General features: G+C 41.6%; 1 protein-coding gene and 1 pseudogene across 1 annotated transcript in view; one reads left to right on the top strand and one right to left on the bottom strand.

Annotated features, from left to right (window-relative positions):
• The window catches only part of LOC113019418 (dachshund homolog 2-like), a 115720-nt gene that overhangs the window by 40065 nt on the left and 51979 nt on the right, over positions 1-23676 (bottom strand). Inside the window, exon 2 of the mRNA XM_026163139.1 lies at positions 11456-11571. Within this exon, the coding sequence (XP_026018924.1) occupies positions 11456-11571 (116 nt within the window). The remainder of the gene's footprint in view (positions 1-11455; positions 11572-23676) is intronic.
• Positions 2014-2127, top strand: LOC113019792 (uncharacterized; annotated as a pseudogene).

Here is a 23676-nt window from a genome sequence, read left to right as displayed (position 1 = left end):
AACGCCCGCTCCGCCTCAATGCAACCAGAAGACGATCAATAGCAAAGCCAGAGCCACAATACTGTTCTCCATCATGACTATCAAACACGCACATGCACGCACACACACACACACACACACACACACACAGCTCTCTCTCTTCCTATCTCAGATCAATGGCTGTCCGCTGTGTCCACGGTTACCGAGCATCGACCCCCGTCCCTAATGGCGACCACGAAACCTTGGGAATTAGTGTGTGATTGATTGACAGACTGCTTCAAAGGCACACGCATCATATAGCCTCCGTGTGTGTCTGTGTGTGTGTAGGACAGAGAGAGGGAATATATATATTTTCCAGTTTGTCTTCAAGTGCGTGTGTTTCAGCATCCCCCTGTGGGTTGTCTGCACATCGTTTACCCATCTCTTTTTTCCATCTTGTGCATTGTAATGCTTTCCGAAGGACATACGGTGGAAAGGAGAAGAGGAGAAGTGATAAAGGAGGAGTGAAAAAACAAGGAGTACAGAGCAGATCTCAATAGAGAAAACAGAGAATCATCAGCATAACTTGGCAAAAGTCAGGACTAGATTGTAAGAAAGTGCAAGGATTTTCCCACCAGCACTGAGATGGTGTTACACTTTTTAAAAACTAGTGTCCAGAAATAAAGTGACTTAATATTAATAATCTGTTAACGTTACTGTTTGAAAGTTGCTAAAACGGGATCTGTTACAGCAATACTCCATGCATGACATTCATAAAGGCTATTATTAGCCTGTTTGGCCTGTAATATTAATAGGCTACTGTTCAGTATGTGGAAATATACCATTGTGCTTTTAGATCTCATTTTTAAATAAATAAAGTTTATCCTATGTTACAACATCCAATTATTTGAGTCACTTACACCAATTGGCTACAGCAATGAAACCACAGGGAGGTAATATGAATCACGCTGATATGTCCAGTGTCAGACAATGTCGAAGATGGATATAGCTACTGAGTCTGAAAAATAAAGACAAACGGGAAGTTTCTAGAACTTGCATTCATTTTTAATAGCCACCAGAGGGCGTTACCTGTGGTGCCAATAAGATTTCCGGTCTGATATATGTCAATGGGAAGAACGGCGCTCTTAGGCTACGTTCACACTGCAGGCGAAAGCGCATCAAATCCGATTTTCTTTGACCCTATGTGACCCATATCTGTTCATGGTGTGACAGTGTGAACGGCACAAATCCGATATTTTCAAATCCGACCTGGGTCACTTTCGTATGTGGTACTGAATCTGATACATATCCGATGTTTTAGAAAGCGACTGCTGTTTGAACGGTCAAGTCGCATTAAATCTGTCTTTTACGTCACTGACACAAGACAGACGCCAATTATCAGCGCCGGAGAAGCGCCCGAGAAGACATCGCGGCCGCTTCCTGGTCATCCCGTGTAGATGTCAGTGAAACTGTTGGGAAGACAATGTTGGAGAAACGTGAACATTTTATTTGTACTGTATAATCTGCAGATTCTGACAGAAATCTGCAACTATCCTTTGAAGCACTGCTCCTCTAAAACAGCAATAAGGATAATTATTAGGCCAAATGTAAATAACAAAATAACTTTATAACTTAAAGCAAAATTGGGAAACGTAAAGTCCGAAACAAGTCTTTATATTAAGGGCCACCAGTCCAACAATACTGTTTGGTCTGGGTCTAAACAGAGCGCGTTGTGTGTGACGTCTTCTTTTGCGCATGCGGGCCGCTTTGAGCGTTCACACTAGAGCGCGTTTGCTGTTGCATTTTATTTATAGTGTGAACAAGGAGACAAAAAAATCGGACTTGATCAAAAAAATCTGAATTGAGCATTAAGACCTGCAACGTGAACGTAACCAAAGTTGACCTAAGTAAACACTTTCCAAATGAGTTTAATAACTTGGGACTGACAAGTTAGTAGCCAATGAGCGTGTGGTTTCACAGTCAGATCGCACTCTCTGGCAGTGTTCAGGGAGCATGCAGATTGGCTGCAAATTGTGGCACCTGGTACGCTCACTGGCTTTCAGCCATACCACCCTGAGCACACCTGATCTCATCAGATCTCAGAATCAAAGCACAGTTGGGTTAGTACTTGGATGGGAGACCACCTGGGAATACTAGCTGCTGTAAGCTTGAGGCGATTGTGTACAGTAGATCATCTACTAACCGGAAGGCTGGTGGTTCGATTCCTGGCATGCTGAAGTATCCTTGGGTAAGATACTGAAACCCAAGTTACTCCTAATGCATTCAGAGTGTGCACGTTAGGTAAAAACGCTTGTATTGAGTGTGTGTGAATGGGTAAATATGACATGTTATATATGTGCCTTGACTCTACTCAAGTAGAAAACTGACATAAGAAGCAGTCTGATGATACCTGCTAATATATGCATGGTGGTAAGAACAAGACAGGCCAGTACACACGTCATAAATCCAACAACAATTCTGCTTAAGTGCTTTTTTCTTGCACAGGGTAAGAACATTTGCACATATTAGTAAATGAAAACCTCATTATTCAAGTTATTATCATGGCAGCAAAAGGAAAACCTAGACAGTATTTAACATGGAGTCTTAATGTTAGGACAGATCTGTGTGTATATGTATTCTTTTATTTAGCATCAAGAATCAAATTTATGGTATCATAACTTTCCTCCAACTGCAAGGTCTGTGAAATTGTAAATTACAGACGTTCATATTTGCTGAATATTTCCTAAATATACCCTGAAGTGCCAATAGCAGGTTGGGATTTGGGTTTGTTGCATGCAAAGATGAGGATTGTTAATTCTGAATAAAATCTGATTTGGTATTTTAAAAAAGTAAAAAATAAAAAAAAGGCCTTGTTGTCATTAGTTGTTTAATCTTTACTTATTGAAAAAGCACAAGCAGAAAATCCAAAAATCCAGACTTGAAACTTTTTGCAAGACAAAGTTCAATAAAGACTTAATACTCATCAATTGGGTAACCAGGAGTGGGTGGTTTTTATTTGATTTTATTTTCAACGTCATGCTACATTTCACATGCTACACCCAAAACCTACTTCTAAACACAAAACTTTAAGTCCATGTCCTACATAATACAATAGTTGGACTAATTCCTTAGCATCACAAACATGTACCTTCTTTAGCTACTGAAAGGCCTTTCTTGATAAAAGCATCCACCACATGGCAGGCGATATCCTAAATGAGATCTGACAGTGTCCTCCACAGTGGGTCTGGATAGTCTTTAATAGCTTTGAGTTTGTTGGTGGAGGCCGTTGGGTGATATTCAACAGTCCTGAACCCCCCTCCCGAGCTCGCGTGAAACCCACCCCATTTGGCTGCGGTTGTAAATATTTAATCCACTGCACCTACATCTCTGACGAAGTGCTCTGAACGTGCTCTCAGAGATGGAGTGACACTTTGAATAAAACAAACAGGAAAACAGAGAAATTGCTCTTTGTGTTCTGAATTTAGAAACACACTGTTCTGGCTTTTTTTTTGTTTTTCCCCTTCGCTTTCTTCCGGCGAGCACTCGAGAGTGCCAATTTACAAATGCAGTCGATTGCTCTTGTGCTGAGTCAAATAGATTTCAGCTCAGTACTCTGGCACTTAGGTCGCCCATCTTTAGCTCTTACTGAATGTTCACGATGCCCATTTGCAGCCATTTTGCAGCCGCCATTTTGTGCTATTTCAAATGGAAATAGACACTAGCTGGAGAGTGATTGTTTTTGCAAAGTCTTTGACTTTGAACAGTTCAAACTAGAAGGCTTGGGGATTGCATTTGTTCTCCCGAATCAATACAAACTTTTCCATTAGGTTTCTTTATGAACTGCTATAACAACTGGGTTTGTAGGTCAGGGACTTGAGTCAAATAGAAACAAGATTTGAAAGCCCGTTGAAGACAATGTTTGATGTAAACTTTGGGTAATATAATGAAATCCAGTATTAGGGCTCTATTCACTATGATATATACTTATTATTTAGTTTAGACTATTAGAGTTTGGGGTTCTGTTGCCTACTAAGATTTACCATCATATTCAGTCAAAAGTTATTGCCTATTCTGTCAACTGCTCAATGGTAGTTCTCAGTTTAGTGGTTAAAGGTCAGAAGTAAAAATCAATGATTATGGGTTCTGTCGGCCTCATAAATATTTGTTGGGACTTTACTGTCTAATTAGATGAACAATTTAAGCGATTTAATGCTTAATAAAGCCACCAGTTAGAGCTTTTAGTACTTGATTACATGCCAAAACCAAATCAAAGCTGAAAGTTTAAAAGTCATTAGCAATGATGAGAGGCTCTTTACAGGTAAATGTAAGTCCACCTTATACCCAAAAAACGAATGTTTAAGAAGATACATCGCCTATTAGTGATGGCTATTATAGTTTCCATTAACTATTAATGTTCTGTTAACTGTTCAAGTTGATGTCTGTGTGTTGGTGTGATTGATTTGTATTTTTTACTGCCTGACGTTTGTGGGTTCACTTTCCTGTTAAAAGTCAGTAGTTATGATCTCATTTTCATAGTCATGTCTGTAGTTACAGATTAAAGTTCAAAAGTCACACTTCAAAAATAATCCTCATTTATCTTATGTTGGGTGTATGCGTGGCTCCTCAGTTTAACCTTGATCTGAAATAAGCCATCCTTTCAGTAAGCAAACTTTCTTCTGATTGGCTGATCCATGCAAACAGCAGATGTGGGTGGGGCTTCTGTTCTCACTGTGCCTGAGATGCCCATATTAAGGATATTTTCCCTCCATGAAAGCCTGAAACTGAGTGTACGCCACACACTGACCTTATTACTGCAAACTTTTGGATATGGCTAATATCAGCATCACCACTGTAACTGTATATCTGCCTGAAAATAAGACAGGGCATAATAGGCTCCTTTGTCAGAGGCGCTGGCCAACGTCACTGGCTTTTATGAAGAAAGAGTGATTAAAAAGTGATGCAGCAGGAGGGGAAGGATTAAAAAGAAAAAACTTAATGTCACCTCAGTCCTCCTCAGACTCCCTCCCTCTCACTCTCCCACTCCACCTCCTTCATCTCTCTCCCTCTCTCTCTGCAGGTGCACATAAGAGTCCTCAGACAAGTGTATTCTTTTTAGGACAAGATTGAAAGCACTTCATCTGTAACCTACACAGAGTGTGCGTGTGTGTGTGTGCACGCGTGCGTGCGTGCGTGCGTGTGTGTGTTTTCATACAGCCAGATGTGTTCATCACTTCAAATTGGATGTATTTGCACAAGACTGTGCTAAAGAAAGGTGTTTACGCACCAATTGTGCATGGATACAAAGTCCGTTATAGGTGTGTGTTTAAAAAAGAAAAAAAATGGCACACTTGTGCATCCCTGTAAGTGTGTGTGTGTGTGTGTGTGTGTTTGAAGACAAGGCGAACCATTGAGCTGTTTTTGAAGTGAATTAACAAGTCAAATGAGTGCCGCAGCACCCTGCATAGGTTACCACACACACACACAAACACACTCCCACGCTTATCATCGCAGCGTCTTTGTTAAGGAAGATGAGGCCAATTAAACTGATATCACTCTCTCGCTGTTGTTGACGCCTCCTGCCCTCCCTTCTTCTCTCTCATCTTTACGTTCCATCCTCCTGTTTTTGTCTCCTTCCTCTCTGTTTCTCAGTTTTGAACCTTTTTTCCTTCTTCACTCTTTTTTTTCTCTCGTCTTCGTCGGCTGGTTTCTTTACTTTTTTCTTTAAAGTACTCCATCCACATTTTCCACCTCCTCCCTCATCCATGATTTCTTCCAACATCTCCCTTCTTCTCTGCCCTCCTCATTGTCCCGTCTTCTTCTTCTTCTTCTTCTTCTTCATTTTCCGCCCTCATGTCCTCTGCCTTTCTCTCACCATTTCCTCCAAACTCTCTCCTCCTCCTCCTCTCTCTGCGTTTCCTAACCGTGTGATAAATGTCCATCTGCGATTGGCCGATGCCCCCCATTGCTGTGGCGCCCGCGAGGTCGTAAACAACAGCCCGTCTCCCCCAGCAACGTGGTGTCTCCATGGACGCAGGGCCACTAAGACGACGGACTCTGCATGTGTGTGTGACTGAGACAGAATGCGACATCTGACAACTGCCAAGTGTGTGTGTGTGTGTTTTATATATGTTGTGCATGCATGTGCGTGAGTGTGTGTGTGTGTGTGTGTATGTGTGTGTGTGTGAGCTAATGAGCGATCATAAGTGAGCAAATGTTGTCTCTGGGTTCCACTAATGTTTAACAAACACACACACACACACACACACATATATCAGGTGTGTGTGTGTGTCATTAGTATGCCACAGTGAGCTGTGTCCATATGTCACTAAACAAAACCATGTTTTATTTATCCTGTAGAGGGAGAGGGAGGAGAGAAGGAGGCCAACAGTCACTGTCAAGGGGGATGGAGGGAAGGATGGAGGAGAAAAACTGGCGAGGTGATGGAGGGGAAAGATCTGAAGGAACGAGAGCGGCAAGAACGAAACGCAAATATGTGGAGAATGAAGAGGAAGCAAAATGAAGATCAGAGGAAGAGAAGTGAGGAGGTTCACAATGTGGAAGGAAAGGAAAGAGGAGATGATTGAAATGAGGGTAGGAAGGAGAGAAGGAAAGTTTAGTGTGGGACCACGATGAGGTGAGAGGGGAAAGATGGAAGGAGACAGTCAAGGAGGCAAGAGCAGAGGAAGAGAAAGGGAAAGCGTGGGGGAATTCAGGGTTGAAGAAATGACAGAAGAAACAACAGGAAGGAAAAAGAGGTGGAGGAGGAAGATCTGGAAAATGAAAGGAAGGAGGAAAGAAAGGGAAAGGAAAGAAAGGCTGGAAATAAAAGAGGAAAGGACAAATTAAAGAAAAAAGGAAATGAAGGGAAAGAAAGCAGAAGAAGAGAAGGAAGGGTAGTGACCCCAAAAAAGCAGAAAGGACAAAGGAGAGAGAAGAAAGCTGATAGAGGGAGCAGGAGGGAAAGAAAGATGCTTGGATTTCTTTTAAAAAAAGGACATAATTGGGGGAGAGGGAACAGGGGGAAGGAGAGAACGAAAGAAGCAAGGAGGATACAAAAACAGCACACGAAAAAAGGAAAGTGAGGAAAAATTAAGAGCTTGTGAGGGGATGAAGGAGGAATACAAAGACGGGAAAAAGAAGGTGAGGAGAATGACGCTGAGGGCATGACGAAGGGATGGGGTAGGGAGCAGGAAAGCAAAAAGGAATGATGGAGAAAGAAAGAAGACAACTGCAGCAAATGAGTGGCACATGGAAAGAAAATCATGGAATATGAAGACAAAGGAAAGGGGGGAAGACAAGGTATGGATGGTGGAACTAAGAAAAAGAAGGAAGAGTGAAGGATAGAAAAGTTTACAAGAAGAGTCAAGATGAATGGAATGAGTTTAGGAATAAAAATGTGAACAGAGCAGGGAAGCAAGGCAAGAGACAATCAAGCAGGATACAAAAAACAAGAAGAGAAAGGAAGAAAATGGAGGAAAACTTATAGGAAAAAGGAGGGAAGAGTGAAGGAATGAAGGGAAATGAGAAGGGAGGATAGGAAGTGTGTTAGGAGTTAGGAGCAAGTTTAAGGAAGGAAAAGAAGAAAACAAAGGTTAGGAAAATGGAGGGCAAGTAGGGGACAGTAAGATGAAGGAAGCAGGATGGAAGAAGATGGAAAATAAGGCAAGGAAGATAGAAAGGTTACAAGAACAAATTAAGCAGAAGAAAGTAAAGGATATAAGGAAATTAAAGCATGAGGAGGGGGAGAAACAAAAAGGAAGAAAGAGGAGGCACAGGAAAGCAATTACAAAAATGAGTAGACAAAAGAGGAGGGAAGAAAATAGAGAGGAGATAGAGAAGGAAATAAAAGGGGAGGGAGGAAGGAAGAAAGAAGGAGGAGGGGAAAGAAGGAAAGCAGGAAGTAGAATAGCAGAATAAGTAAAGGAGAGGAGTAGGAGAGACAAGAAGTGGAGATTGAAGAGGATAAAGTGACAAAATAAAGGAAGCAAAGAATAAAGTGAGAAAGGTGGCAGACATGGGGGGGAAGAGAAGGGAGTGAAAGAAGTAGGAAGTAATAAAGTAAGGAAGATGCAGGCAGGAGGAAAAGAAGAGACTTAAAAAATGAAGAGCATGAAAACCTGGATGACAGAGCAGGAAGGAGGGAGGGAGACGAGTTGAGGAAGAAGGGAAAGGGAAGAAAAGAGGGACACAGCAAGGGAAGGAGGGGGGAGGATGGACAGATGGAGGAGTGGGACCCCAGAGACGTGTCATTCATCACACCACCATGCAATCTGCACTCGTTCACTCTCCCTTTCTCTTTCTCTGCAGGTCTTTTTCCTCCTCCTCGTCTCCTTCGCTTTACCCGTTTTTTTCTTTCGTTGTGTCATCCACTCGTTTATCCATCTTCCATCGCGCCATTTTTGTCACACTCCTTGCCTCTTCCTCGGTTCCGTCTTTTTTTCCCACTCTTTGGTCCCTCCAACCATGTTTTCCTCAGTACTTTGGCAGTCATTTTTAGGTTTCATTACCTCCTCTGGCGACGTCCCTCCTTTCTTCTCTCCATTTCTCCCCCTCCTCTATCCTTTGCGTTCCCTCCATTTCCACTTTCTGTGGCTACAGGAGGGGGAAAAAAGAGGGAGCCTTTCATTTTGTTTTCTTTGCCATCTCGATTGCTCAGAAAGAAAGGATGAGGATAGAGGAAAAGAGCTCCAACATTCGGAGTACCGATGCGTGTTGGTTACTTCACATCACAGATCACCAAAAGGTGGGCTGCAGCCCTGCCCAGATGCTCTCTTTTATGGATCCACATTATTTACTATACTCTGACACACTGTGTTTTTTTCTTGTTTTATATTTTACATGGCTTCATTAAATATGCTTGTAATAGCTGATTCTGAGGAGGTCGAGTGGGGACCTCCTTCGTTTTTGGTTGCTCTGATAACGGAGTGACCCATCTGCACGCTTCTTTGGTTGGCAGATGCAAAAGGTACGGAGAAAACTGTTTCTACATGAAACTGCTCACAACAGGGTACGCATAAAAACACCTCATGATTTCTGGAAGGAGACATTCCTATTGAGCGTACAAATATATTTTATGGTGCTCTGAGCAACATATTGTGAGTACTCAGAGCAACGTCCGTATCTCTACAACTCGGCAACTTGCATCCACACAATCTAGATGCTTAAACAGCACTACAGGCACTACAGAGATGTTTACACATTTGATCAAAAAAATTTAAAAAACATATGAGTGTTTCCTTAAAATACAGCCCGCTCGGGATTCATGGTAGATGTTAATGTGAAAGCTCAAAATTAGTGAAATGTGTCAGTGCGCAGCTTTATGAGGATTACTGGTCATTTTCTCTGGAGGTTATAAGCATAACAATGTGATACTTTTTTCCATTAAAGGCCAGCAGTTGGCTCCTCTACCAGCTGTCACCAATTCGCAAACTGAAACACGTGTCAAACACAGAGCGGGAAACACATTAGGTCCATTAAACAGACACGGAAACGCAGTAACAGAGTGAGCCGACCAGCGCGAGCCGTTCAGGACCGACCAGCAGCGAAATTTAGAGCGGTCGAGGGGGAAACACGAACTTTGATATGACAACTGTTGTGCAGTATTAACAAAGTAAAGACTATGCATAAATAATATTTCACATTAAAAAACACGACTGAAGTTCCTGTGACCACATATTCATAAACATGTGCAAACTTAATGACACAAAAGGGAACACAAGTCATTTCTTAATCAAATTTTAGGTATACTCATAAACCCAATTAGAAATTCATGGAAACTAATGGTCACCGAGCTTTTCATTAGTTCTTCCTGAAAATGCACCAGAAAATCCTTTATTGCTCATACTCAAGTCCATCTGGTCATTGAGTGCATGTCCTTGACTAATGACTGAAAAAATATGTGAACAAAAATCTGTGTTCAGCCAATACTTTAAGTGCTGTAAAGGAGCTTAAATTGGTTAAAAGTTGAATTTTCTCTTCCAGTTCAGTGCAAAAATGCCCACAGCATTCGTAAAATCTACAGCCCTCACCAGCTAATTACACAGCCCAAGCTAACAGGAACATTCATTTCCTACTAACCATTGATCACTTTAGAGATCTTTGCAGTTTTAGGCACAAAAACAACTTTTCCCACAGATTTCCCCACAATCTTTCAGTTATCTTCCTGTTTGCTCTTACACCGCTGGTATGGAAGCAATCCAGTGTATCGCTGTGCTTTACCACAGGTGGTAGAGGTGATGAAGTCGTCACTCATCACTGCATCTTGTATGAAAGGAAGAAAATATCCTCCTTACGTTGCATTGTATGTGACCTGTCATCTGCAAAACCCGCCTCATTACCTGTGCTCTCCATTTTCATGGAAAGGCAAGTCAAGGCAAGGCAAGGCAAATTTATTTGTATAGCACAATTCAACAACAAGGTGATTCAAAGTGCTTTACAGAGACATTAGAAACAAAAACAAATAAAAAGCATGATTTAAAATTGATTAAAACAAGCAAACTAACAAACTAACTAAACACACACATTTCACACCTGTTCGTGCGATCTGAACCCTTATCGTAAGGGGAGCTACCAGTCCTTCTGTGGACGAGCTACTTTCTATTTTAAATTCCCTGAATTTAAAATACTCTCTAGACCCAGTCTAGACCCAGCTGGGGAGCTACCCAGAGCTCTAAGCCCACTTAACAAACAAACAAACAAACAAACAAAACAGTATATAAAATCAAAACAGATAAAATCAGAAATAGATAAGATCAGTAGTTAGTGTAAGTTTTGAAATTTAAGCTTAAAAGTGTGGATTTGGTGCTTTATTCAAATGCAGCTGAGAATAAGTGAGTCTTCAACCTGGATTTAAATAAACTGAGTGTTTCAGCTGATCTGAGGCTTTCTGGGAGTTTGTTCCAGATATAAGGAGCATAAAAGCTGAATGCAGCTTCTCCGTGTCTGGTTCTGACTCTGGGAACTGATAAAAGACCGGATCCAGATGACCTGAGGGATCTGGAAGGTTCATACTGGGTCAGGAGGTCACTGATGTATTTTGGTCCTAAACCATATACAAGACTTACAACATCAGGTCGCGGGACATGTTAGCATGAAAAGCATTGTATGTTTAAATTAAGCATCAAAGAGACGATTTCAGTCCCTACAAGTCACTGAATCTGAAATTCTTCAGTCTGGAAATAATCTAAAAATCAACACAGTTTATGCTTGTATGCGATCCCAGATTTTTCCACCTGTGTTTGGTTGGGTTAGATGAGTATTTATTGAAAGTAATTTGCATCAAACAGCAGTTGTTGACCCATCCATCCACCCCTACCTCCTCCCTACACAACTTCCTCTCTGTTTTCTGTCATAATTACTTTGACCAGTAGAGGGCACTATCACAGAGTCCTCAGAAGCTGCTGGAACAACAAAAAAAGGACTCAAAATAAATCCCAATAAGGTAATAAGATGCATTAAAAACGAGAAAATCATTCATGTCTCGGTCTCTTTCTCTTACCAGTGTGGGACAGCAGGCTGGGGGACAGCAGGCCGGGGAGGCCTGGGTGAAGCAGCCTGGGGCTTTCCTGGATCCCTGCACCAGAACAACGCTTGGGAGGACGGCCTGGGCGAGAGCTGGAGGGGGAGAGAGAGAAAAGGAGATTAGTTTCTAAGATTTTCCAGGGTTGAGTGCAGAAAAATGAAGCCATTATAATCTGTGCACGCCTCTCAGACCATCTGCATCAAACATGATACAATACGGTATCATTCAAAGCACTTAGGTTCATGTATATCAGTTTCACATCTGAGGTCTTTGTTTTCCATATAAAGATATCAACACTGTCAGCTGTGTCGGGCAGACAAGTTTCCAAGGACTCCGAGCAAAAAAGTAAAAGCTGCCTCACCGACATATTTCATCCTGCCCTTTGAGCAACTGAAAGACTATGAAGTACAAAGTCTCATGTCCACCAAGTGTTTCTGAAATCCTGAGTATGGCTGACAGACTTTTTCCTGTGAAGAAGCTCCTGGAAGGAAACTCAGCAGAAAACTTAAATGTTGTTTAGATATGCAGATTGTTATTGCTGCCGATGGACTTTAAGGAGTTTACAGTCTTCACGGAGAGACAGAGGAGGAACAAATATGCTAACACTCATGTAAAACAGCATTCTTTTTACATACATAAGCTGGGATACATGTTCTACATGAGCAAGTGAACCTGAATAAACACTCAACACACTCCAGCATCTCTCTCAACCCCCCTATTTCTGTCACACACACACACACACACACACACACACACACAACCTACTGTATTATGCATGTGCACGTAGGCATAAATAAACACACTCAAACAAGAATACTGTAACTGAACACATGCGGCTAAACATAAAGGAAGCCACACACACACAAACACACGCACACACACACACAGAGGAGGTGCGCATGCAGGCCAACTCTCTGCAGGGTAGCTAAGTAACAGATGGCCATCCAAAGTCATTTACACCTAGAGAGAGAGAGAGAGCGAGAGGCCAAAAAATAAAACCTGTTCAAGACTTCGACATAGTGCCACTGCATGAGATTAGAAAAAATAGAAGCAGGTACACTCTACTTTATTTTCCAAACCTAAGATTTCTGTAATGAAAGTACAAAAGTGTGACTTTCCCTGTGCTAACAGAAGGCACTAACGTTAGCTTGTATAGCTAACTAGCTTTTTATTACTTGACTTTGAAACAAAGGGAAACGACTTCAGTGCTAAATATGGCAAATGTGTGGTACACAATCTACCCCGTCAAAAATTAATTAAATAAATAAGTAGAATGGAGCTCATCTGCTTGCTGACAGTTAAACCAAGAAATACTGAGCCACTTGTGTTGTAGCTGTCGTGCAACCACAGTTTAACAAAGTCATTTGAAAAGTGACTCCAGTACTTACGCTAAAAAACCTGGAGGGTCAAACTTCTAATAAAACTTTTTTTTTAAACAAAATCTGAAATTTATGCATCCAGCTTATAAGTTTCTGTCATCATTTTTAGATGGGACACTAGTCTTGTATCTCCACCTGGGGGCAATACACAGATAACTAACGCACTGTTTTGTGATTGTAAAAGTGTTCTTAAATAATCCTTTTAGTTGGATTTTATAGTCTTTATACCAACACTGTCCCAACAAAAGCAGCACTGCTCTGTTATGTTAATGTCATTTGCAAAGACCTTGAAAACACTAAGAATAATGCCTTAAAAGGATAAGATCTACACATGACAGCAATGTATTTGGTTTTTAATTGTACATCAATAAAAGAAAAAACAAATATTACTGTTTTTATTCATACCAGCTGTTGATATAGAAAAGTGAAACATATGCACATGCTTTTCCAACTTATGAAATCATAATTTTGTATGTTTAATTGTGGCCCTCAGTGCATTAAGTTGTGTTTCTAGTGATATACTGAGAAACAGCTTTGTTTTTCCCTAGTAAATGGTCTTTAGGCCCTAGCGTAGATATCATTCATAGTGTCCAGATATGAATACAGAATTAACCTCATTTTGGAGATACAGTTTTACAGGTAACACACCTTCTCCAATTAGTACGACTGTCATCATGACTTTTACATAAAAGTCATCAGGGCTGTTATTCAAACATGAAGCCATCAGATAAATGGAAAGTGGGTGCAAGTCTGAAAAGCACCTAACAAGGGTGTGGGCTTACAGACGGGTCAGCTACTACAACAGCAGAGACTACAGAGTGGCTGTGCGGTTTTCCAGGAACGTGTCAAGTACTGAATATCGGTCAAATCCCACTGGGAGGTGCGGAGCAAGAGAGAAAAGAGAAAGTGTGCTAAAAGAGAGAAAACGTCTGCAAATGTTTTTGGGTGTGATCTGTATGTGAGAAAAAAGACGTGCACACACAAACACACACACACACAAACACACAAACACACACACACACATACAAAAACCGAAAAAAAGAGAGAGAGAGGCAGAGGAGCATGAAGAAATGAAAACATGAACCTTCACTTTTCCTCTGAACTCTGCTTCACCTCGTCCTCCTTCGATCACACACACACACTCATCTTTGCAATAAACTCCCTGTTCTCTCTCTTTTACAGATACACACACACGCGCGCAGGTGTTTGCATTCAAACCTTAAAACCTTTCCATCAACAACCCTCTGCTACCTTTCAACTCCCACATACACACAATGGATACATGTTACAGTACCAGGTGTGTGTGTGTGTGTGTGCTCATCTGCATCCATCCATGTGTAAGCAACATTAGAGTGTGTTTGTGCGCATCCACATGAATTCATGCAGTGTGTGTGTGTGTGTGAGTGTATAGAGGACACATGATATCGCCTTCTCATTAGCCTTACAGTTCTTTGTTCAGAGTAATGACTGCAGTGTGTGTGTGTGTGTGTGTGTGTGTGTGTGTGTGTGTGTGTGTGTGTGTCCCGTAGGGTTGCCATATGTTGGGCATTAATCCTCGTCAACGGTCCACTCTCCTTACTGCACCGAGCACAGGAACAAAGAGCAGGTCACACACACATACACATCACATAGACATGAGCTGGAAAAAAATGGAACCACATATGCTCATACATGCTACATATATGCACACACACACACACACACACACACACACACACACACACACACACACACACACACACACACACACACACACAGAAACTTCAGAGCCAGTCCATTGACCTACATTCATCTGTTAACCCTTAACCTCAACTGCAAACAGCAACAAGACCACTTCTTGTCCACAGGTTCCTGTTTCTGCACTGAAGATGTGGGATAGTTATGCCGGTGACCTTTCACCCTTAACCTCTGTACCTGTCCACATTTATCTCTCATTTCCATTTCAACCAAGGTTTAGGCCTCTCTTAGCCTGGTTCCAATCAGACCCTTTTGGCGTGTGCATGTGTGTGGATGTGGATCAACACAACCAGCCTTCTTTTTGTGGAATTTTTCATCCCAAATACAGGAAGACTGTCCTTGTAGTCTCCTGTAATTTTCATGTGCGATGCAGATAAATGTTGCCAACTGCTCCATGGGGAATGCTGCAAGTCCCAGCTAGACCTTGAGTCAAAGTTTTCCTATAATTGCGGACATCTTTACCATAGAATTCCAAACAATGCCCAACTCTAATTAATGTGTGACGAATGATCCAGTAGAATCGGCGCCGTTCATCCTGCCTGGTCTGCAGGTGTAACTATTGCAAAATGTGCTCTGGAGAGGTGAGTCAGAAGAGTTATTTGGCCATAGCAGAAGCAGATATGCTTGGCACAGACCAAAGACAGCTTTTGTTGAGAATAATTGTTGAGCTTTTGGTGGTGAAATGCTATGCCTTGGGCTTTGCTGATTTGAGGGCTGAGGATCATAACACAGAGTGCTTGAGGATAGAGCAAGTCCATCTGTCTGAAAGATGAAGTTGAAATGTTAAAGGACCCCTCGACAGGATGATGACCACAGCGAATCTATAGTGTAATGTCTCAGATGGAACAAGTGGAAATGGCTTCATCAAAGCCCAACTGAGATATATTTGTGGTTATTTCAAATGGACGGGTCTCTCTCTGCATGTTGTCCTTGTGTCTGCGTGGGTTCTTTGTGGATACTCCAGCTCCAGCGCTCTAAAGACATGTAGTTAGTGGGGTTAGTAGATTGTAAATTGCCCATAGGTGTGAATGGTTGTCTCTCCCTGTTAGCCCTGCGAAAGACTGGCCAAACCCTAACCCTTTATCCTGCCTCTTGGACAGGCTTCAGCCTCCCCACCCCGTGACTCTGGATTAGATAAGCAAAAGAAGAATGCATGCATGGAGGATATTAGAACTTTGGCCCCAACAGGTCTATGCATGAGACAACTTTAGAAACATAAGCTACAAATGTTAAGCTCGTCAATGATCCTATTACCTAACTGTTCCTATTATTCAATTTTTACTAATAGAAAGAAGATTGAAAGGGTCAGTAGAAGTATAAATAAAATGAATCACTTCCACTGTGAAAGGAGTGGAAGACAAAAGAAAAGTGAAAGATAAAGTTACCCCCTGTTGTCCAAATGTTATACTTTAAGACTCATAATCAATAACAGTCTCAAAAATTTAACTAGACTTTTTGTATAAAGGATTACAGAATGTCCGACTTCCTCGTGGTTAGAAAAACCGATGGATGTAGCCACCGTGATTAGGGATGGGTATTGATAAGATTTTAACGATTCCGATTCCATTTTCGATTCTGTTTAACGATTCGATTCCTTATCGATTCTCTTATCGATTCTTATTTTTAAAAAAGGAGAACACTAAGGTCGATTAGCTTAGAACTTTGTTTTATATCTTCTCTTTGAACAAGATAGAAATTTAGGAGTAACATGACCTTACAAACCCAACAGTGAGATCTTAAGAGATCCACAGCCTACGGCTCTTCAATGGGGTGTCACAGGGTCCCCAGGAAAAAAAACGTATATGTAAAATAATAAAATAAATATTCTCCTGTAGCAATAACAAAGTTTAACATAAATTATTCTGTAGCAATTACACAAGAATATCCAGTAATGTCCCTGCCTACAATTAAACACATTCACTTACCAAAGTGAAATCGGGGGCATCTGCTGTGGCAAATGGGTGCAAGCCTTTGACCACAAACTTAGACACTGCTGGGTGACATTCGTCTATCCTGGCCTGAAAGGAGACGCTACCGGTAGACTGCAGCGAGAACTGCCAGCATCTGAGCCAGCCAGACTCTGTCTCTCTCATCATGGTTATCTAAATGCAACGCACAGTAATAGCAGGTTTTGTAATAAGGTAAATCGCGCTAACATAATGTGCAATGCTAATTGATTAGTTACCTGCAGTATTAACGGGAGAGGACGTGGAAACACTACCGCTGCTGCTGGGTTGAGCTTCGCTAGTCCGGAGCGGATCAAAAACACGACATTCGTTGAAAGCAATCGCGTGTTTTTTGAGCAAATGCTTTTGCATATTCGTAGTGTTTCCTCCCTTTGATGAAATCTCTACTTTGCAAGTATTGCACGTTGCCCTGTTGTCATCCTTTCTCATAAAGTGTAACCAAACTTTTGAGCGTTTGTGCCGCTCAGGCGCCGTGTTTCCTACTGGGTAAAAGACGCTACTCAACGTGATGACGTCATTCGGGGCGACTGGAATCGATAAGGGAATCGTTTTTAAAAGTGGCAAACGATTCCAAGGAATTGAAACAGTGGGAACCGGTTCTCAACAAGAACCGGTTTTCGATACCCATCCCTCACCGTGATGTCAGCCACTAGTTAGTTAAGTCCAGTTCAGAATCCTGAAGTTAAGCTTTTCTTTCCGTGTTTTGATGCCTGATGCGATGAGCGAGTGGCGGATCTGATTGAGAAATTGACTTGTGATTGATAAATAGTTAGACAATGACCAAACCCTAGACTCTTCTTTGCCTGTTAAAATGACCATAATGTACAAAGTGGACTCACAATTGAGCCCATAAAGTGAACATAAAGGCCTTTAAAGCGGCGACAGAGAGAGGAAGCCATGTGGTCACATTCCCATAGACCAGGGGTGCCCAATCTCAGTCTTCGAGAGCTACTGTCCTGCAGCTTTTAGATGCATCTCTACTGCAACACAACTGAATCAAATGGTTTGATTACCTCTTCAGTATGCCATCAAGTTTGGCAAAGGCCTGATAACAAGCCATTCATTTGATTCAGGTGTGTCAGAACAAGGACGCATCTAAAAGCTACAGGACAGTAGCTCTCGAGGACCAGGATTGGGCACCCCTGCCATAGACTTTTATATAATCAGAAGACCCGGATTCACCCCCTGCTGGCCATAAGAAATAATACAGGCTCAAGGTGCTTGAGGGTTGGCTTAATTTTTCAGAACTAGAAGCTACATTCATCTTTTAAACCATAGCATGGTATGGTACATGTATGTTCTTGGCTATGGAGATATTCTGTGTTGTCACAGTGCCCAAACACTACAGCAGTAACTCATCACTGGTCTCTGTCTGAAAACACTGGATGGGCTTCATTACGATCAAGAAGAAACAGCCATCTCAAGTTACCCACATCTCCGGTTTAAATCCTGTAACATCACTTCACAGTTGAGTAAACGTTACTACAGATATTCGTTCTGTTTAAGCCAACCTTGAACCTAGAACTTCTTTCAGACATTATGCATCGTTAAAAAGGAATAAAGTCCAAACTAGAGTCCTTCATTCCCCTATGGAGAGATTTAGAGCTTTATTAATCAGTGTGTTTAATGATGCTGCTGCACACATGCATGTGGCATTATACTAGATCTGATTCATTGATTGCTATTGTGTTCCTACAGATAAAAAAGTACTTTGGTCAGTCTAATGAGTGTTAGTGGAGCTAAAGTGAGCTCTCAGAATAAAACACGAGCTGGGGTAAATCATGACTGAAACGAACTATGTGGCTGAAAAATTATACAGGAGACACAGTCTGCTCCTGTTTGTTTACAGTAATTATAATATTGTCTCATAATTACACAGGTAATGATTTATGGAGGTTAATTAAAGTAAGACACACAGTAGCTTCCAAATGTTTGCCACTGATGTTTTTTGGTTATTTGATGACCTTTTAATTGGCCGAGAACACCAGAACACGCCACGAATGGAAAACACGAAGGTGACATTTTACACACGCACTCACACACTCACGCCCACACCCCCAACGATCTGATGAGCCACCTTGAAGTAAGTCTTCCCACTTTGACACACGCGCCCCATCGCCTGTCCTCCCAAATGGCCGTTTCTATGGTGACGGAGCCTTGATCAATACTCCGTCATTGGCTCTGATGGCCGGTCAGGGTCGGTCACACACACACACACACCGATGCCTGCACACACACTCAAATAACACACGCACAAACAGGCATGGCGGTGAATAAGCACGGATTCGCTAACACGTTTGACAGATTGATTTAGCTCAGAACGTGCAGAGGTCACACACACACACACACACACACAAACACACAAACACACACACAAACACACAAACACACACACACACACACAGAGTGTAGTTTATCAAAGCCTAGTGCGGTCAATACGTGGGGCTGAGCGAGGGGTCAACCCTCTTTAACTAAAATCTTTCATCTTCACTCTTTCCTTTCTCCCATCTCACCATCAGCATGCTAATCTTTCCCCCTCCTCATTTTCTTTTGGTTTTTCCTCTTCTTGTTCATTTATTGGTTTTCTCTCTCGGCCCTCCAAATTTGGCTTTGTTCTTGGATTTTGTTTCCTTTTTTTCCCCTCATCAAATAAGTAAAACGTTTTTGTAACTTCTGTATTTTTGGTGTCAGGATAAAATGGGTTCTCAGTGAGTTTTAGATAGATTCATTATGTTTTCCTTTATCTGTTATTAGAGTTTTCTTTTTTGTCAAGATTTTCTTTCAAATGTTGAATCCCTTGAAAAAAATCTATTCAACATTTTTACTCCTTTTTTTTTTTTACATTAACTAAATATTTCACAAGTATATTTTTTTAGGATTACAGATGCATTCTTTGCCTTATTGTTGTTTATGTGTCAGTTTTTAGCTTTATAGTCACAGTCGAAAATGTTATAATCCTGAAATGTTACTCAGTTATTTTTATATATTTTTGGTATTGTTTGGATATTTCTTTCATCTGTCTGTTGTAGGAATGCTCCAAATACAGCACTTACAAATTCTAACTTTTTTTCTGCTTATCCAGGGATGGATTACGGGGGCAACACCCTAAGAAGCCCAGCAACTTTCTCCAGTTCTTTTAAAAGACACAGAGGTGTTCCCAGGCCATTCAGGAGACGTAATCTTCTCTCCAGTGTGTCGTATGTCTAGGGTGGAGGGCCTGGCGATCTGATCCCCAGCTGTTGAGGCCGACTGTTGGGACACGCTAACACCCATCTTCTGCTTATTCAGGGTCGCATGGGTAGGTGGAGCCCATCCCAGTTGCCATAGGGCAAAAGGCAGAGTACACCCTGGATAGGTCGCCAGTCTGGCTAACACACCTGTGGGGGACTTCTGGGTCTGAAAAGTGAAGCCAGTGATAAGGTGTTTTCAAACTACATGTTTGCTAATGATCAGCAGGGGGTGATTCTTGTTGCTGCAATGCTAAGTACAGGAAGATGTCTGTGAAGGTTCGCAGTCATCCAGGTCTTTTCTTTCCAAGCTCCTTAGACTAAGTACAGAAAATCTGAGAAAAAAAAAGTCACCCTTTTGGTTGTTTTGTCTGGTAAGTTTGGGCTTGGTCACTATTTCCAAGTCTTACTGAAAATGTGTTTGGTTTCTCGATTGTGGCACTTTTTTGTGTTTCTGCACACTGAAGCCTTGTCCCCATTTAACTGATAGCTGCCTGCTAGCATACATTGCAGGGCTACAGTTGCATAGCCTCCTGAGACCCTGTGTCCTCATACAGGGACATTACATTTTTGGTTATTCTGCATCTCACACTTCATTCTACTCAGCAGTGTCTTAGACTTCGTCCCCACACGTACTTTCTCTCGTTCACAACTTCAGGTCAAATTATGTCACAACCTCTGCTAATCGTTTATTTTCTTTGTCTCAGAACCGCCGGTTGGTGGACACTTATACATTTCCTTCTTTCCATCCATCTTTTTCCTCCTTATTTTCCTCTTGCTCCCTCTCCGTTTTCTGTCTCCCTGCACCTCTCAACCATCATAAATCGTGTCACTGACTTACATCCTCTCTGTCCCTCTCTGTGTGTCTTTACTCTTTGTTTGTAGCAGAACAACAATCCATTCTTTTTAAAGAGACACCAGAGAAATGGGATACATGTCTGTCCACGCACACACACACACACACAGACACACACTCACTCACAAGGAAAGGCATCATAATCATGGACGCTCACGGACTCACAAGAGAGAGGGAGAAAGAGAGAGAGATGGATGTTTACTTTCTTCTGGGCTTCCGCCTCTTTGATTGGACAGATGAATGACTTCATTGTGTGTGTGTTTCCTTCTCTCTTTTTCTGTCTTTCGTTTTCGACATGGAGAAAAAAGAGCCAGAGGAAGAGGTGGGGAAAAAAGAGAAAGAAAGACAGGGAGAGAATGAGAGCGAGAGAGCACTGGAGTAAGGTAAGCAATAATAAGTATTGACTGATAAGGGAAGTAGAGCGAAAATAATAAAGGAGGAAAAAAAATCACCCTAAAACACAGAGTGGAGGGAAACAGGGATCCTGTATTGATTAACTGATGACACCTCTCTCCTTCTTCTCATCCCTCGCTTCTTTTTCACCCCTATTTATCCATTTCTGCTTACTTACTATTTATCTTACCACTTCCTGTCTTTTATCCTATACTTATTTTCTCACATCTGCTCAAATCTTAATCTATCCTTCTGCCCATCTTATTTTTCTATTCATTTGTCCATTTAGCAGTCTATCTATCACATGTACAATCCATCCAGCTTTTCCATCCATCCTTTATCTGCAACCTAACATTAAAGCCACTGATTGGTCAAGTAGCGCTTACCATCTTTTTATAATGCAGTCTTTGCACTCGGCTCTGGGATTCATGTGGATATACTCTGACAAGTACTAATAAACCTGAAGATTGCTGCAAACCAAGCACACTCTCTATGGCAATGGTGCTCCCCAACTACTGCATCTTCCTTCTCTGAAGACGAAGAGCCCAAGTTTGTTCACCCAGAATCAAGGTTTTCCAAATCCCAATGATATCAAGAATCCACAGCATGCCCCTGAACAAACCGAATCCTGGGAGGTAATCGCCCTACAGGACCAAAAAGGACCCTTTTTCAACCATCAAGTGGCATCACAGGACACCCCCAGAGGTCCTATGACCATTCCTGAAGGGGACAAACCTGCTGAGATGAATCTATACAGTAGTAGGCAGAATACCATGGCTTCAAAACTAAAATCTAAAACAAATATTTACTTCAATGTTGTGACTGATCGGTATATACATGTATCAAATCTCATATCCATCTATTCATATTTTAATCAACTGTATCTCCATCTATGCCACCATATGCTCTATAGGTTTGGCAAGTATGCTAACATTTAGCAATTGGACAACCAATAATTGTTGATACCGCCTATTCACAAGTTCATTTACAAACTCTTCCAAATGGACAAAAAGGAGAGGATACTGTGTTACTGAATTATCAGGTTGCATGACCTGTAAGTTCAACAGCTGCTTTCCCAGACACGTATCAAGTCCCAGACTGAAAGGAAACTTCATTGAAGACCACCACGGACAAAGTTTTCAGTCTAAGACTTAATCTTTTTTAGGACAAAGAGACGTCAGAGAAAATTCTGAGCCAAAGGCTTCGACAATGGCGCTTTGTTCCGCAAGACTTCCAATGCAACAAGTCTATATTCGGTGGTCATTCACTAGGCATATCTCTGCTAATGTCTGTGTATGAACTGCAATTCTCAAAAAGCAATTGGAATTTACATGTTAATTATTGGCCACTTTGAAAAAACAAAACCCAAAAAGCAGTGGCCTCTCCAGTCGCCTATACACAATTTATTTGTTTATTCACTCAATCAAACAATCAAAGGATCTATCCAATCATCCACTTTTCTACCTACACCGTCTATTTTTCTTTGCTGTACCAATCAATTCGTATTTTTGTATCTATATCAGAGTCCATCCTTCTAGGAATCATTGTCCTCTACCTCTCCATCCATTCATCCTTTATCTGTATATGCATCTATCCACACAAACACACATTCTCTATCATCTGTCTATAAATATCTATCTGCACATCCTCCGTACCCATTCTTAGTATCCTCTTTTTTCTATCAATCCATCTACATATCAGTCATCTATGCAGCCATTTTGCCATTCTTGCATCCATCTCTATTTTCTACATCTACCACCACCCATCTCCCCCTCTCGCTCTCTCTCTCTCCAGTGGAACAGGTGTGCAACGGGACAAGAGACAAAAACACTCCTGCATTTTTAACCAGCACCTATTAAATATTAAACATGGCACACACACACACACACAGTCATACACTGAGCGACACACAATCGCTGACGAGACAAGTTATACAGGTCGATGGGCTAACGTGTGTCTGCATGTCTGCGTGAGTGTGTGCGAGTGTGTGATGGCTTTAAGCGCCATTACCTTACTTCCTCGGCATGTGGGCAAACACACACACACACACACACACACAGGCAGGGATAATTCATACAGGCATACACAGTGCTCTCACATGTTAACATTTAAGAGGTAAAACTATAACAGACTCCATGTTCTCTCTCTCTCCTCTTCTGTGTGTCCGCCCCCCCCACCCCCTGCCTTCCCTCCCTCGCCGTCTCTTTGAAGTGCTCCATAACAAACTATAACAACAGGAAGTTTTCAATGCGCCACATTGAGAAGGAATGTCACATATGGTATGAGCGAGGGAGGGACGGAGCAAGGGAAGGAGAAACACAGGGAGGATTAGAGGAGCTGGATGGATGGTTACACTGTAGCTGGGAAGCCGCCTTCACTTCAAGCAAACCTGCAACTTTATATAAAAGCTCCCCAAAGACCCTGACTTATGTGGTTTTCATAGAAAATATAGATTATCTAACAATTCAATAATCAATAGATTTAGTCTGCAGAATAGTCTTGAAAACCCTCTATTCCTCTCATTCAACCTCTGTTATTTTCCTTTATTTGTCCCTAATGTTCTTTATTCTTACACAGAAATCATAAAAGACAAAATCAGAGAGAGTTCCTTAATTGCTAACAAATCCTTAAATCACTC

This window comes from Astatotilapia calliptera, chromosome 3, assembly GCF_900246225.1.
Source record: "Astatotilapia calliptera chromosome 3, fAstCal1.2, whole genome shotgun sequence".
Taxonomy (NCBI): Eukaryota; Metazoa; Chordata; class Actinopteri; order Cichliformes; family Cichlidae; genus Astatotilapia; species Astatotilapia calliptera.
The sequence above is the reverse complement of the archived record's forward strand: the minus strand, read 5'-3'. Positions and strand labels throughout refer to the sequence as shown.